Source organism: Gadus macrocephalus, chromosome 3 (genome assembly GCF_031168955.1).
Source record: "Gadus macrocephalus chromosome 3, ASM3116895v1".
Classification (NCBI taxonomy): domain Eukaryota; kingdom Metazoa; phylum Chordata; class Actinopteri; order Gadiformes; family Gadidae; genus Gadus; species Gadus macrocephalus.
The window spans coordinates 5,421,356-5,438,855 of NC_082384.1; the positions used below are offsets into that span (position 1 = coordinate 5,421,356).

The following is a 17,500-nucleotide window of genomic DNA, read 5'->3' on the forward strand; positions in this document are numbered from 1 at the left end:
ACATATATGTTGTGATTCCCCATGTGCTGTGTGGCAAGAGGACAGAAGCGTTAACAATTATATATATCAATGTATTATATATATATTTTTTTACATATCGCCAACATTTACTTAAATAGTCTTCAGTTTATTTTGCACTCGAGTTCCAAGTCAATGTGTGTGGATTTACTACTTAATCATCCAGTGAATTATTCACACACTAACGTTAATTAGACTCATGCTCGGCATGAATCGAACCTGCAACCCAAAGAAGGGAAATTACAGTATCTTAGCGTTTGGCGTTGTGACCATCTGTCATATAGCGCAGAGGATTTATTTTAATCACACAAACATATATGCTGTGATTTCCCATGGATGTGCTGTATAGCAAGAGGACATGAGCATTAACAATTATATAAATAAATATATACATATACATTCTTTTTTACATGTAGCTAACATTTACTTTTAGTCTTCAGTTTATTTTGCATTAATGATAAATCGAATTCCGCGTCAAAGTGTGTGGATTTACTACGTAATCATCCAGTGAATTATTCACACACTAACGCTAATTAGACCCATGCTTGGCAGGAATCGAACCAGCAACCCAAAGACGGGAAATAACAGCATCTTAACCCTTGGCGCTGTGACCATCCGTTTTCTCTGGGTTTTCCTCCCCGCGTTTACACAGTGTGTTTGGCTAAGGACACTCCCATGCGGAGGAGGACAGCCGTCACAGGGTCACACGCTGGTTGGACCTGGCGGATAACTTAAGTGATAACTTAAGTATTTGTGAGACATGCTGACCATATTTTACATTTGCATTGCCTGTAGACAATAGCGGGCTCCCATGAGGGTCAGGGTGGCTGGTGGAAGGTCCCTTTCAACCGGCCTCCCTACTGATTCTGACAGCAGAACTGCTAGCGGCAACCGGGATGTTTCTGTGAGGTCAGCAGCTGACACACGTGTGCACACACCCGCACGCACGCACGCACGCACGCAACACACACGCCCACGCGCATAAAGACACAAACACTGGATGTTGGAGGTCGCCGATACCCTCAAGGCAAAAGCAGAGCAGTCACTCAAGATACGAAATGAAAGTATATGTCACAGAGAGTGTGTGTGTGTGTGTGTGTGTGTGTTTGTGCTTGCAAGTATGTGTGTGTGTGTGTGTGTGTGTGTGTGTGTGTGTGTGTGTGTGTGTGCGTGCATGTGTGGGTGTGTATGATTGTGTTTGTGTGTGTTTGCGCGTACATGTGTGGATGTGTGCATTTGTATGGGCATGTGTGTTTGTGTGCATGTGTGGGTGTGTGTGTGTGGGTATGTGTGACTGGGCATTCATGTGTGGGTGTGTGTGTGTGTGTGTGCGTGTGTGTGTGTGTGTGTGTGACCTTGTTTGTCATTGTAACTTTCTGCACCAGACAGTATTGTGTAGCAGGAATTGCTCTTTTCTTGTATCTATTCATTAAATTTCAAAGCAGGTCAACCGTGTACGTACTAGACTTCACGTCAATGCACACACACACAAACCACGTAATGTGGCACCTGCATTCAGATACACTGAAACACACGGACACTATAAGTATGCACCCTGCATACCAACATACCTTGATTTGTGTTTGTTAAGTGATCACGTCCCGTTCTTCCACTTGACCAGAGTCCGCGCGGCCGTCCTTCCAGCACATTGACCCAGGAGTTATGAAACCAACAATCACCCCGAGTCAGCACACTCCCAGGCCCACAGAGAAGTGGAACGGGCTTATGATACTAACTATGATACAAAAAGTAAAGAGTCTTTGTCCAGAATAGTCGATGCATATTTAAAGTGATTGCAGAGGAATGCATGCTGGTGCAGCCTTTTCCCAAAACCCCCCTACACCCCCACCCCCCTAAAATCATTGTTCAATGATTCTGATGTTTCCAGCAGCATAATATATTACATTTCTATTGATACCACAATGTGTATGCTCAGAGTAGTAATATCGCAAAGGCTGTATTTATTTATACTTGTTGTGATCTTGATTTTGCAAGCTGAAATGCCGTGTTTGGATTTCTTTTAAATGTGTTCTGTAATGCAAAAAAAAACATTGGCTTGGGGAAGAGTCAATATTGGCTCAAACAAATGAATTTCCTGGGATGGAGTACAAATCACAAGTTAAACACTGACACTTACCCTAAAGGAGGAGTGACACAGTCTGGCAACAGTATCATCATCACAACACACAGCCGTGACGATACCACTGAGAAACTTTAGCATTGCTTATTATGCAAACAATCGGAGAGGCCATGGGGCGACACAATCCTCCAGAGGACCTGTCTAATGAGAGAGCTGCTGTGTAAACAGGCAGGTTTCCTTCCTGCGGCTCCGTCTCTCTGCTTTTGCGGGGGCTCCCCCTGAGGAGATGATGTTAGGAGCGGGCGGTGGAAAGAAGGGGTGAGGCATGGCCCGCTATAGGACTTCTATTCCAACGGGAACGCCGCTGTTCCCATCATACGCGCAAGGCCACAGTAATGAATGCCCGGGTGTGGCATCATCATGTGAAACACCTTTCCTGAGCTGCACCTTGGCGTTATCGTTATACATCCGCCTAACAGTTCTACAAGAGCAGCAGCGTTCTGCTAGGATTGCAGATAGTTGTTGAGTATCTGTGTCGCATTGCATTGAATAATAATTGCGTTGTGCGAGGGGTCAGACTAAGACTTAAAAGGAAAACGAGGAATAAGAAACCCCCTCATGTTACGCTGAACCAGTAGGGGCCGGTTACAGAAAGCTGAAAACTGTTGCGGTCTGTAAAAAGCGAGGCAAACTTCACTGCCTTTTTGTTGAAGCCTAGAAATAATCAGAGCAACACACTGTGTGAACACTGCTGAACAGCAACCATATGTATGCATAGAATATCTACCCATAAACCTCCAATGTTGCTGGACGTTTTTTTCTCGGCTCGAGATTCTTTCAGCCCGGGCCATCCAGGGCCCGCCGCCAAACCCGGGCCGCCCCCGGCCGGCAGGGAACGCGTGGCGCTCAGCAACGCCACAGCAGCCAGCAGAACGCTTGCTTCCCATTGATAACAATTACCAAACAGCCTCCCCACAGCTGTTAGAGAGCGTCAGGCAGATCCAACAAAGTCTGCCGATCCGACGCAGAACTCGAGACGTCAAGAATGTTGTTTTTATCATTCTCAAGAGTTCTGTCCTCGATTGTTTTTTCTTTTCCAATCTCACCCTGCCCTGTTCTTTGCACTCCGAGGCCATCACAGTGCATGGTTCATCATGCGCAAGAGAGGGGACAATGGCCGTGCAAGAATTAAAATGTAATTGAAGTATTAAAGGTATCTTAAGGAGTACTGGGCTGTCAGGCAACGTGAGAACCTCCCCAGACCGGGGCTTTGAAGGGTTGGGGCTTGCAACATAATTCATATTTATATTCGATGCAATGTTTTGCAATGCAAAATGGATATTAAATATAATATTAATAATAAATGCCTATCAAAAACCCTAAACTAAGACACCCGCTTGACATGTAACTCCTGCATGTGCTAATATGTTTGGATGTAATTCCTGTACATTAGTGGTTTTGCTTGGTTGATATATATTATTAATCCGCACTGTAGATTTCTTTCCGATGTTTACACATACATCTTGAAATTAAATATGAGATAAGAATCGACAAGACGCAAGTGTCTGAGGAACCCGAGTCTTTCTCCACAGACTCTTCAGATCAAGCACACTTTGTCGCTCCGTCAGACAGCACTTCACTTCTCCCATTTGCATTCATAATCCACATAGAAGGGTGAGACAACAGCTCGGGGAGCCGTGTCGCCCGCTGCTCTCCTGAAGGCCTTCAGCTGTCCTGGACGAGCCAGCAGGGGGGCCAAGCGTGGCATGTAGAAGGGAAGGCTATCGACAAAGAGATGGACGAACCACTGAAGTAGTAAAACTTAAATGATGTCAGAACAACAGAGCAAACAGGTGTGTCTTAGTTTGTGTGTGTCTGCGTGTGTTTGTGTGTGTGTGTGTGTGTGTGTGTGTTTGTGGATATGTGCGTGTGTGTGTGTGTGTGTGTGACCGTGGGTGTTTACTGTGTCTGTCTGCTTTACCAAGCAAGGATGAAGAATGAGGTGGTGGGGAGTCCAGGTGTTGGATGCAGACACCCATACACATGCATGTGTCATCATGCATGGCAAGGTCACGTTGTTAAAAAAGCAATTCTGTATAATTCCGTCGTGCTTGACACTGAAAATCAATCATTGCCAAACATTGCGGGGCGCCATTTTGACAAGGTACCGACTTCTGTTTGGCCTCAAAATAAACAGATTGTATTTATTTGCTTACTCACCCAAGGAAGAATACTGCTGGTGGTACTTTCAAACAGCCCTACATTGTGTGGATTTAGGTTTGATATTGTCTTTTGACTCTACTGGGACCTTTCCCATTTGTCGTGAACAAGGCAATTATTTTTGCAGAGCAGACTCAACGCCGCTAATGATCTTACAGATGAGATGATTAAAAGAGCTGTGCATTGTGATAGCTTCACTTACCCACTCACTCACTCACTCACTCACTCACTCATTCACTCACTCACCCAAACACTCCCTCACTCACCCACTCACTCACTCACTCACTCACTCACCCACTCACTCACTCACTCACTCACTCACTCACTCACTCACTCACTCACTCACTCACTCACTCATACACACTTACACACTCTCTCACTCAAATACACACACTCACTCACCTGTGCCCTCCCTCACCCTCTCACAATGCATGCACATTAATCCTCCAAACCGTTTGGTGTGGGGATGACAGTGTTGTTCCAGAAGGTGAAAGTGTGTGAACTGACCCGCTGTCCCTCAGGTGTAATGATCAGGCCCCGCGGTTCCGCCTTTACTACAAACTATTTTTGTGTGTGTGTTCTGTTGACGGGAGGTCCAAGGCAGGGGCGGCAATATTGATCCAAGCTCAGAAATAGTAAGCATAGCCCAGAGCTAAAACAAAGCCGGCTGAGGCCGTCATGTCTTAATCCACCGTCCCACCGGAGCCAAGCAGCCAGCTGCTCAGGCCTGTGGACACTTGTCCTTCTCCGGGCCTGACCTATTTAGCACACCGCCGCACGTGCACACGTGCCCACGTACAAACACACTCGCTCACAAGCACCGCAACCATACTAATAAACGTCCACGCAGTGCGTGTGTAAAAAGAAACACTAATGATTTGCATCCACCTGGTGGGAATCTGTCTCCATTTCTCTCCGGCGCTCAATCAATCTCCATCGCTCTGTCCCGCCCGCACGCTCATTATCTGCTGTTCTGCTCCGTCTCAAACCCGAGCCCGGCGCTGTGTTCAACGGGAGTTTTCAATGCGCTCCCAAAAAAAGAAGCAAGTATTTTGGAATCGATTCTGCTCACTCCTGCTGCTGGTTGTTAGAGCAGCGGAGATATCTGAGGTGGTTGTCTTCAACAACAGAACAAATAAGAAAATAAACAGCAGGAAAACAATTCCCTTAAGCCGATTAGGTTAGTTTTGTTTGTAACAAAGAAAGGACAATATTAAAGGAGGGTTTGTCTCATAAATTCTGTTATTAATTCTGATAAAGCTCCGAGCGGTAGCCTGAAATATCTTTCTCTTGCACACTTTCAATCCAATTCAGTGTGCAATATCGCCATGAATGGGACAAATACCGGCCGATTGCGAATACATAAACAATAAACAACAATCTATCCAAGTGAGAAAATAAACCTTCTAGACAAGACAACATAAATGTGCATTCAATTGAAATGATTACATAGAATTATTACCATAGAAGCAACTAGTCACGTTATTGATTCTTTTCTCCTGCTGCCATGATTTCTGCCTGCTTGAATGTCAATTATCTGTTCAACCAAAGGAAGGTTATCGAGTTGTGTTCCCAGCGGCTTTCCGAGCTAATTTTAACTCATTAGTTCTGGTATTCTCTTTTATTCACTACTTCAGTAATTGGCATTCTGTTGAAAACTCTTGTTTTACAACCATCTCTCAATACATGAATCCCTACACTAGAGAGAAGCGCTGTTTTAAGCATGTTGTAAATGTTCTACGCTTTTTAAAGAGCACACAGGGCAGCTGTGGTAAATACAAATATGTACATACATATATATATATATATGAATGTAAAGAAGAATGAACAAATCTCCTGATATAGAAAACATCTGCATGTCTGCACACAGAGTAAATACTTGTGGAGACATTTGAATGGATGAGGAAATGTGTTTGTTCCAGTAAATCATGCCTCTCCTACAACCCCATCTCTCTCCACCCTTTATTGGTGTTTCCTCCTGCAGTCGCAGCAAACATTGTGATTAGCACGGCGTTGTATCAGAGCTGATTCCTCCGTTTCGCTTCGTTCCGTTCCCAGGCCAATATGTTTTCATTAAATACGCTGTGCTTGCGGTGGACACTTTGCAAGCCTCTCCAACACCGTGAGTGCAAACATCCTTAGCATGGTGGCCCGTGCTTTTAGCTCACCGCTGGTAGAGGTATCAGGGTAGGACAATGTTCCAACACCAAATCGGCAGAGGATCTTCCAATCAATATTAAATAAGGCCAATATCCTGGAAATAATTTTGCTACTCCTCATCACAAAGCAATGCACTCTCATAATAAATTATCCCACCTTCCTCATTTTAAGTTGTTTCTTTGTATTAGATTTGATTTATTCCTCCATTGTTATTCCATTGAGTTCATTTTTCTTTACCTTTTGGATCTGTTCTCCGATAGGTTCTCCCATGCCCTCCCCCCCCTGCCCATCATCCATCATTGACCAATCCCAGACCCCATCAAGCCATCCCAACGACAACCCATTGCCTCTGGACTCTGACGAAGAGGAGGAGGAGGAGGAGGAGGTGGATGAGTTGGACTATGCAGCTCGGTTGTACTTGCATGTAACTCATGGTAAATAAGTTCTTATTACTCATAGGTGCATCATGGGAAGCTCGCCTTCTGAGTCGGCACAGGAACTCTGAGGGGCTGGGGGGAGGTGCACAGCCTACGTTGTCATTGGACATACCTCACTTATTATTTCCCATTTCCACTTGAAAGATGGCTAGTATTCTGTCTTCATCCATTCTCTGGACTAATCAGCAACAGCTGTTCCTTGAGAGGAATAGGATGTAGAATGGAGAGGCAGAAACACAGATAGAGAGATGTCTGTGTGTCTTTTGATCTTTTGATCCATCGAGTACCTATGGAGGTTTAATAATGTGCGTTGAACACTGCTCACCCCCCTGTCAGTGTTTCGGAGAAACCGCTGGCTTTCCCTTCATCCCAGAGCTTGATTCTTAAAGGTGTCATTCCATCTGGGCTGTATATTGATGCAAGCAGTTCTCCTCGGCTAACAATATCTCGGTATATTAATTTCCGATCCAATGAAAAATAGATGTTAAGCTCTAATGTCATGTTTTTATTTATTCATTGAGAGGCAACGTAACAAAAGTGCTGTTCGATTTATCTGAGTAGGAGATAGCTCCGGCTGCATTTAAAGGCCAAGTCCGGACTTTCACGTCATGATTTATTCATGTTATTTGTATTTTTCCGAAGTTTTTTTTGCAAGGGAATGCATCAATTTAACACTTATTGTTGGTTTTGAATCAGCCAAGGATGTCTTGAGCTGACTCTTGTTTTTTCAGATCTGTTTTGGAGAGGCATGTTCGGTTTGAGTTTCGGAGGGTTCTTTTTGGATGAACAGGGTCAAAACAATAGACTCAGCGCATTCACCGGCTATTGAGGGAGCTGGCATTCATAAAAACACAAAATAATGGTCTGCTTTCTATAGATTGCCCTTCTGTACTCCTCTCAATATGTCATTCCTTCTTTACGGCTATCTGTGTGAAAGGTTACCGTAACTTAAGGTTTAATATAGTTTCTAAATTAAATGTATTATTATTATTATTAAAATGAAAATAACTATATATCGTAACATAATAGTATTCAACATTGGCTAATTAATACCCTTCTTGTCTCTTGAACAAATGAGATACTCCTCACAAGACAATCAATGCCTCCTCTCCCCGAGCGCAAACCTGCTGCAAAGATAGAGGAGGAAGCTCACCGCGGGCTGAGGAGCCCTGACGACGCCACAGCCATCACCGAGCAAACACAAAGAGTCAGGATGCATCTCTGCAAAGAGACAGCAGCGACGCCAGTCCCATCGACAGGCGCTCGCTCACTGCAAGCCAAAGGATCGGGGAGAGGGGGAGGCGAGAGAGAGACACTGGAGCCGAGCCAGCAGAAGGAGAGAAAACATGAAAAACACTTAGAGGCTTTTTACTTTGAGTCTAAGTAGGCAATTCTGCTCAACACCAGACCTAATCAATGTGGCTAGAGAGAGAGAGGTAGATAGAGAGAGGGGGAACGTCAAAGAGAGAGAGGTAGAGGAAGAGAAAGGTAGAGAGAGAGAGAGAGAGAGAGAGAGAGAGAGAGAGAGAGAGAGAGAGAGAGAGAGAGAGAGAAAGAGAGAGTCAGAGAGGATTCTTCTCACTAGTAGAACCAGATCAATGGAGGACACAGAGTAAGAGAGAGAAGGAAACAAGAAAGAAAGAGAGACAAAACTGTCCTTAACACCAGAACTAATCGATATGTTATAGATGGAGGAAAGAAGATGTAGAGGAGGAGTCGCAGCAGCGAGTGTTCGATCAAGGGCACATCTAAAGGGGAGATGGGGCGGGAGAAGAGAGGGGGGAGGAGAGAGGGGGGGGAGGAGAGAGGGGGGGAGGAGAGAGGGGGGGGAGGAGAGAGGGGGGGAGGAGAGAGGGGAGAGCAAATTGTGATTTTGGAGAAAGAGTGGAGAGGAAAATAGTCAATCATTGATTCTACTAATGAACTTCAGGCAGGTTGATTTGCACTAGCACACACACATGCACACACATCACGCAAACACACACACACATGCACACGCACACACACACACACTTGGCGCAAATTCATGGGGACTATACAACGTTACCTATGCACCCAGTCATTACATTAACATTTACCTTTGTTCGATTGAGACTGCATAATCAGATTAAGGTCGTACTCTGATTAAGGCATTTACATAATGATTACTGCCTGCTTACATGAATGCCATCAGAGTTTCCAACCGAGGTTGAATATCTCTACTTCAGCTGGTTTCACTTGACATGAACCTCTCATGAAGCAATCTCTCCTTATCGCATACATGATCCGCTATGGTGTTTACATGACAGTTGACAATTTGGTTGTCCTAATGGGTTAGATGGGATTGTTAATGTGCAGGTGGATGTCCTGAGAGGCTCAGCCCGTAGGGGGCAATTTCTGAGCATTGCTTGAGAGCTGGATACTCACCATGGGCCAATCATAGTGTGAAGAGCCAAGAACAAATATAGATTTTTTTCTTTTTGGGCCGTAATGAAAAGGACAATGACAACTGAGAGGGAAGTGGGAATGGAGCTGGGGTAGCTGCAAGGCATGACGCCTCCATAGTTAGTGTACCAGTGGGTAGAACCTGTATTCTAACATAGAACTCACATCCCTTTTGGGAGGACCTCTCCTGGTTGGTTCTAGTCCAGGGAGATTGCACCAATGACGACATCATTCGTCAAACCTGTTAAAAGTTTGTTTTTGATCTGATTGATGCAATTGTAATTCAAATTAAATACAAAACAGAAACTGATTCCGAGACTTCCTCAACTCGCTTCTGATTCTGCTGCTGTCACTGCTCCTGAGTGTGTGAGGGGCATGCGTGTGGCACACACACACACACACATACACACACACACACACACACACACACACACACACACACACACACACACACACACACACACACACACACACATACACACACACACACACACACACACACACACACACACACACACACACACACACACACACACACACACACACACACACACACACACACACACACACACAAGCTCCAGGGGGAAGCCAACGTTGGTTTGATTAATGGATCATTTTCTATAGCGTTCGTTGTGTTTGGGATAGGGTGGCTGGTTTATGGATCTTCGTGTACCTGTAATGTGATGGTAGAGGTATTTGCACAATTTGGAGGTTTTATTTCTACATACATCAGTAGCCACATTATTAGGACGATTAATGCGGTGCATATGTCTCTGTCTGTCTTCAACGTGCAGACGCAGACACACTGGAGTAGAGCCCCGTGTTTATGACGTGAGAGTCAGAGAATAGGGTGTCTATTTGTTTTGGTGCGGATGGGGAGGGGAGGAATACGCCTCTAAGGAACGGTGGCAGGAGGAAATTAAGCTCCCCTGGTGTCTTTATTTGTAGTTATTGCTTGTGTCGTTTCTCCAGCATTGTCTTCACACAGAGGTTGATGGACAGTTATGATTGCAAATATGAATGGAAACTTCAGCTGGTACTGTCCAGAAACCCTCAGGCGCTGGTAAGGTACCATTGATTAGAAAAAGTTTTACTTAAATCTACCTCAACTAGTCACTCTCATGGAAGTAACATGTTGTGCATCTTGTTTAATTAAAAATAAACACTTTCCATTAGGGATCTACAAGTGTACCCCTTTCAGAAAACAACACAGGCGGCAAACAAAGTTTTGCTCTTAGTCTACCTATTCTAATAAACCAAACAACTACAAACAGACGTCAAAGATCGGATACCTGTTTCATAAAGTCTGTGTTGTGGGTTGAACTAAAAGCAGAAATGAGAAGAAACATCCAAATAGTGAGTAATGAGCAGCTGTTGCTCTTATGAATCATACACTGAACCTATACCTGACTCCCAGCACGGACAACAGTGGGATGCACAGGTCTGAATGGGAGACCGGTCCATAACTGGGTTACAAACGCACGCACTCACACGCACACTCACACACACACACACACACACACACACACACACACACACACACACACACACACACACACACACACACACACACACACACACACACAGAAACACACCCAAACACACACACACATAGACACACACACACACACACACACATGCACACACACACACACACGTACAGACACACACACACAGACACACACAGACACACACATGCACACAAACACCCACACACACATGCACACACACAGAAACACACACTTGCACAAAAACACATGCAAACCCACACACGCACACACACATGTCCACACACACGTGCACACACACACACGCAAAAAAAAAGCACAGCCTCAACCACCCCCCCCATACACACACACACACACACTTACACATACACATGCACACACACACGCACAAACATGCACAGCCACACCCACCACCCCACCCACACACACACACACACTTACACACACACTTACACACACACACACACACACACAAACATGCACAGCCACACGCACACCCACCACACCCCACACACACACACACGTACACACACACACACACACAATTTAGGGTTTTTTGAGCGAGCCAAAACCTACACATGTGGGTTTGGAAAACGATGGAAAACTAAATGTGGACTGCACGTAGACATGACACCCATCCCTCTGTAGAGCCCACTGTATCTCTTTTTTTAATCAAAGTAGTCATAATATGAAGTATGGCTTTTCCCTTCACAGTGAGCCTCGTTAACCCTTCGTTCCCCTAGTCTTCCACACTGTATCTTCCTTTGTGCTTCTCCTATCTCTCTCAGTTCGTGTGCTCCTTCCTCTTCCCTGTCTACTACATTCTGTTCCGTCATATATGTCTGTTGACTACCCCTCTACTTAACCGCTCTATCCCACTCACCCCTCCTCTCTCTCTCTCTCTTTCCCGTTCGCTCTCTCTCTCTGTCACTCTCTCTCTCTGTTTCTCTTCAGTTCATTTGTATTGTCAGGTGCAGTGGCCATGAAAGCACCAATTTTACAGTACAGGAACTCCAATAACAGTTACTGTGATAGGGAGAGAGTGGGGTGAAGATGTGAACTAGAAGTGGAATGCAAAAGGGACACGTTACAGCACACATTCCACCACACACATTTTCAGGACATTTTCCAAACGAAAATTAGCATGCCAGTTAAAAATCGTAAATGTTTTAATGAAAATATACGGATGTGAGACTGCAATGTATTTGATATGCCTTTCTAAATGTACATGACATGTTAAAAAAAGGTTCAGATCAGGGCCTAGTCAGTTGCAGAGCAGGATCAGATCAGGTTCAGATCAGCTGCAAATCCGTTGCAGATCAGATGCAGATCAGGTGCAGATCAGGTTCAGATCAGGTGCAGATCAGGTTCAGATCAGGTGCAGATCAGCATCAGCTCAGGTGCAGATCCTGCGCCGATCAGGTGCAGGAGCGTGGCGAGGGAAGAGCCTGGCCACCCGAGTGCCTTCCTTCCTAGTTAATAGGATTTTATCTGGTCGATCAAAATAGAACAGAATACGGTTGTATTTGAACTTCAAAAGGTAACACAAGATTCAATTTAATATTTATATTTGGCCCACTTTGTGTACGTCATTTTAATTGTTAAATGAGTGTTGTGGGCCGGTGCTAGGCTTCTGGATGAGTCTGGTAGGCCAGGGTGGGCCTTGCTCTCATGGTCGGTATTAAGGTAGATCTGGGAGGCTCACGTCTCTAGCCCAACATGGTTAATGGCAGGGGTTCCCCTTGGTCAAATGTACCAGAAGGAAAATACTTTTTCTCCTTCCCTCTCTGATTCTCCATCTTGTCATTGTTTTCCTTCTCTCCTACGTTCACTGTCAGTATGTTTTTTTTTTTCTATTTGTAAGAAGGCTGCATCCTGCAGTATTACTGAATACTAAACAGTGTAATATTACCATTTGTAAATATGGTTCGATTGATGGCACGCGGAAAGTTATGGCACTGTACGCGTACACATTTGTGGAGTGTGAGGCAATCAGCTCAACATGTTGAAACCGAGTGTGTCTTCATAGATGCCATGTCTCTCTGTTGAGCGTTATTTAATCTACAACTCTTTGTCCTTCATGACAAACAGAATGGGCTGACAGATAGCTCCTTTGTTCATCTTGTCAGTACACCCCAACTATCAAAACAGACACAACCTGCAATTATGTACTTAATCTTGGTGCTGGTGTTTGTGGTCGGTCGGTGCAGCTCTCCCCCAGCCTGCCAATGTGTCTCCCTTCCTTCCCTCTCCCTCCGCCTCCTGCTCCCTCCCTCCCTGATGGGTGGTGGTTAAGCCAATGCAGAATGGCCTGCAGAAGTGCCCTAGAAAAGCCTCCTTCAGCCCGGGATAGATGCTGACCTTGCTGCCCTCCCCATATCGGAAAGATTTTTATGGACACGGAATGACTTTTCACGCTCCGAAAACCACACATCTCAAATTGTCTCCGCTCCTTCCTTCCCCATTTTTATTTTTCTCCTTTTTCTTTCCCTTGCATTATCTCCTCCCTCCCTCCCACTCTCTCTCTCTCTCTCTCTCTCTCTCTCTCTCTCTCTCTCTCTCTCTCTCTCTCTCTCTCTCTCTCTCTCTCTCTCTCTATCTCTCTCTCTCTCTCTCGCGCGCTCGCTCGCTCGCTCGCTCTATTTCTCTCTCTCTCCCTTTGTCTCTTTCTCTGTCTCTCTCGACCTCTCTTGATATCTCTCTCTTTATCTCAGTCTCTCTCTATCTATCTCAATCCCTTTTTCTCTCTACCTGTCTCTCTCTCTCTGACTCTCTCTCTGTCACACCCTGTCTATCTCTCTTTCTCACCCCCTCTCTTTTCTAATCTAGTCTCCGTCATTATAGATTTGCCCGGGTCCTGTTTCTCACCTCGGTTTTTTGTCCTTAAAGAAGACTCCCTCCTCGCATCCTCCTCTTCCCTCTCTCTCTCCAGCACCTCCTCTTCCCTCTCTCTCTCCAGCACCTCCTCTTCCCTCTCTCTCTCCAGCACCTCCTCTTCCCTCTCTCTCTCCTGCACCTCCTCTTCCCCCTCTCTCTCCTGCACCTCCTCTCCCCTCTCTCTCTCCATCACCTCCTCTTCCCTCTCTCTCTCCTGCACCACCTCCTCACCTCCCCCATTTATTCTGCTGGTTTTAATTCTATATTGTCTAACTGAACGCTGTATGAGAACCCTTGAATATATTATCCATGCAATCATGTTAATAACTTGATTAATTCTGGTACTGGTTATAACGTGTAATGTTTCTTTATTCAGTATTAACGACGGGCTGCTCTGCTCTCGGAGTGCAGGTTGTCACATGTGGTCAGTGTTGGGCCGCTCAGGATGTTAGTGGATAGTGGGTCCGTGGTCGGGGGGGCGGGTTCCTGTCAGCTCAGGGGCATTCTGCATTTGCATAATTATACATTCTGACATTATTTTCTATGAGCGTAAAGGTATATGGATGCTATCCCGCCGTCCTTAATAATTGACTGTACGGTTTTGTATAAACAACATTCATCCGCTGGTGGTATGGAGGAAAGTGGCCAATTAGGAGCAACTGTCTGGGCTGCGACGTAGCACCAGGCCTTTTAAAGCGTCTTTAGTCACTGCATTACCCTAGATATGTGCGCCAACGCACAGTGCATTAGACAGTCAATGTCCCATCCCCCAGCCGTAAGGTCACCAATGACTTGGCCTCATATTCTATTTTACATTTTTCTCTGGAAGTGGAAGTGCAACAAAATGTACAATGAGATAATATTGTTGCTAATGTTATGCATTACAATCAATTAGATACTGTACCTTTGCATGGGCCAGAACCCATTAGGCACAGAGCTTAATACTGTTCTCTCCACAGGGTCATTCTTAACGTGCATTGTCAGTGTCATTATTTCAATGTCATTAAATAACAATTCAAGCAAATACCTTCCGGGAAGGGATGGATGGAAATTCATTTTATATGTGCAATCCATAGACATGCAATTCCCATATTCCAAAGATTAGGTCTATGCAATCAATTGGCAATATGCATGTCTACGGATAGCAAATATAAAATTAATATCCCAGGAGGTATTTGCTTGAATTGTTATTTAATGATATTGAAAAAATTACCCTGCACATTAGAAATTACCTGAGGATAGAATAAATACACAGTATTAATACATTGTGCCAAACATTTATATAAATATATAAATATCTGTATATTTATATCGGTATAGTTCTCTCTCTGTGTCTGTTTATCTCTCTCTCTCTCTCTCTCTCTCTCTCTCTCTCTCTCTCTCTCTCTCTCTCTCTCTCTCTCTCTCTCCTCTTTATTTTCCGTCTGGATTTGGACTGGTTCTTGTGCTGAACATCTGATAATGGTACCATAGCATACACATCAGTGAGACTGAACATGGACTGGAAGGCTTGCTGGAGTTCCTATACATTTCTTGGAGTTAACTTATACTCGTGTATTCTGTGTGTATGTGTGTGTTTATCTTTGTGTGTGATGGATAGAGATTGTCTTTTAAAGTCTCAAGTTTCCAGCCCAAGCTGCGTGGCCAACTCTGGCTGCTTTGGCTGTCAAATCCCACACTAAACTCTTCTAATAGGAGAGTTTGCCCAAGCCACCCTGAGGACCACATCCTGTCCTAGCCTTTTCCTCCCGTCTCCTCCTCAGCTCCTCTCCGCCTCCCCTGTGTGGCTGTCACCTGTGTGGCCCCCTTATATCTCAGCCTTGTTCATTGTTTCTGCCTGTCACTCTGTCTCTTCCGAGATTCACCTCTCCATCTCCTCTCTTCTGTCTCGTCTCGTACCCTTACCTGTATTTCCTTTCATTGCATTTCATTTGCAGTTCCTTTGCCTCCTGCACCTGATCTATTGCTCCTCAGAGATCTGGCCATTGATGCAGTACATTGCCTCTCCGGTCCGTATGCCCAGCCTGTAATACTTACTTACTTCCTACTGTCTCACTCCCTCCACGCTGCACACTTGGCTTGACAAGTACTCTGCAAGGCTTGTGTGCAACTGTGTGTGTGTGTGTGTGTGTGTGTGTGTGTGTGTGTGTGTGTGTGTGTGTGTGTGTGTGTGTGTGTGTGTGTGTGTGTGTGTGTGTGTGTGTGTGTGTGTGTACACGTGTGTGTATGTGTGTGTGCGTGAGAGTGTGTGTTTTTATGTGTGTGAGCGTGTGTGCATGTGTGTGTATGTGTTTGTGTGTGTGCGCGTGTGTGTGTGTGTGTGTGTGTGTGAAGGAGGGACGAGGTCCATGGGATTTGCCTGACTGAGCCTTCATGTTAGAAAGCTGAAACTCTGGGGTTTTACAGAGTGTGTGCGCGTGTGTGTTCACTCACCTCACTCATGAGATGTACTTCTGCACTTCCCTTCAGTATGTTATGTCGTCCTGTCTGCATGGCTCTTGGCTCGGTGGGATTATGATCTGTGTTGTTTAGCTGTGTTAAACGACACAATGTAGAACTCAAGTGTCAACAAGATGAGATGAAGCGGATCGTGTTCCAAAGTGATTAGGGTCGTTAGCAATCTGACACTCTCAGCCTGTGTGACCGGGCAGACAGTGATTCACAACACTGAAACAACCCAGCATTTTGGAGACACGCAGTTACACTTACCTTTAAATGGGCGGGAACTTTAAAGAACTCTCAATTCTGGTGCTTAACCTGATAATCAACACCACCTAATCAAACACCTTTCCTCTTTTCATCTACAGATCAACCGTCCAATCACCATGGCTCAATGCTGCCTCCGGTCCCGCCCCCTCACCGCCAGCAGCCTTCGGTGACGGCCCTCAACCACTCCCTGAGCACCGCACACCACGCTGGCCACACCCTCAACTCCTCACGGCACCTAGCCCCTCCCACTGGAAGCCCGGCCCCCACGGCCGGCCAATCACCAGCCGAGCTGCAGACCACGCCCCCCGAGAGCGTCCCGCTGCAAGACAGCTGGGTGCTTGGTAGCAATGTGCCTCTGGAAACAAGGTACTGTTTGACCCGCTTGTGCCCTCTGAACCTGCTGTTTGAAGTTTGTTTGGTCTTTGGTAGTTCCTTAAACATCGGCAATGCTTTACTGTAAGCTGCTGTAGGTAAGATTCAAGAGTTGTATAGAGATGGAGCGGGAGAGAAGAAGATGTACAAAACACCCAATGAAAGTCCCCTCCCTCTGTGCGACCTCCCTCCCTATGTTTCTCGGCCAATGAGAAGTTTCAAAGCAAAAAAAAAGATTCTAAATCTAAGTTGTCTAATACCAGGGGCAGACGCAGTAACTCAAAACAGAACTTCTCATTTGACTCCCAAATAGTAGACAAGGATTAGTTTCCTACGGCAGCTTTCACATCATGTTAGAGTGTTAGTTGCAATGTTAAATCAAAATATATTATCTTATTAGATAGTTACAAAAAATACACATTAAAAGCATTTATTTAGAGGGGCTCAAAATGAGGAGCATTTCCTTTGTTGCGCGCACAATGAGTAGACATTCGGCGCTTGGTTTTATGGCACTGGTGATTTAGATGTAGTGACTCACTTTCACACGTGTGCTGATCTCTAAGCCTGCTCTGTAAGGAACGCTGCCAGGTTTCTATCCTGAGCTAGATGTATGGCGGGTCGGGCTGTGTGAGCAGAGAGGAACGGAGGTTCATGTACAGAGCCTGGTGTCACATATCTACAGGTTACCATTGTTT

General features: G+C 45.3%; 1 protein-coding gene across 6 annotated transcripts in view; it reads left to right on the plus strand.

Annotated features, from left to right (window-relative positions):
• The window catches only part of tenm3 (teneurin transmembrane protein 3), a 182,399-nt gene that overhangs the window by 59,831 nt on the left and 105,068 nt on the right, over positions 1–17,500 (plus strand). For 5 of the 6 annotated variants that reach the window (XM_060046773.1, XM_060046774.1, XM_060046775.1 and 2 more), the window contains one exon: positions 16,532–16,799. In XM_060046773.1, coding sequence (XP_059902756.1) covers positions 16,532–16,799 — 268 coding nt within the window. Of the gene's footprint in view, positions 1–6,738; positions 6,913–16,531; positions 16,800–17,500 lie in introns of all 6 variants that reach the window. The other variant, XM_060046777.1, reaches the window with a different exon arrangement.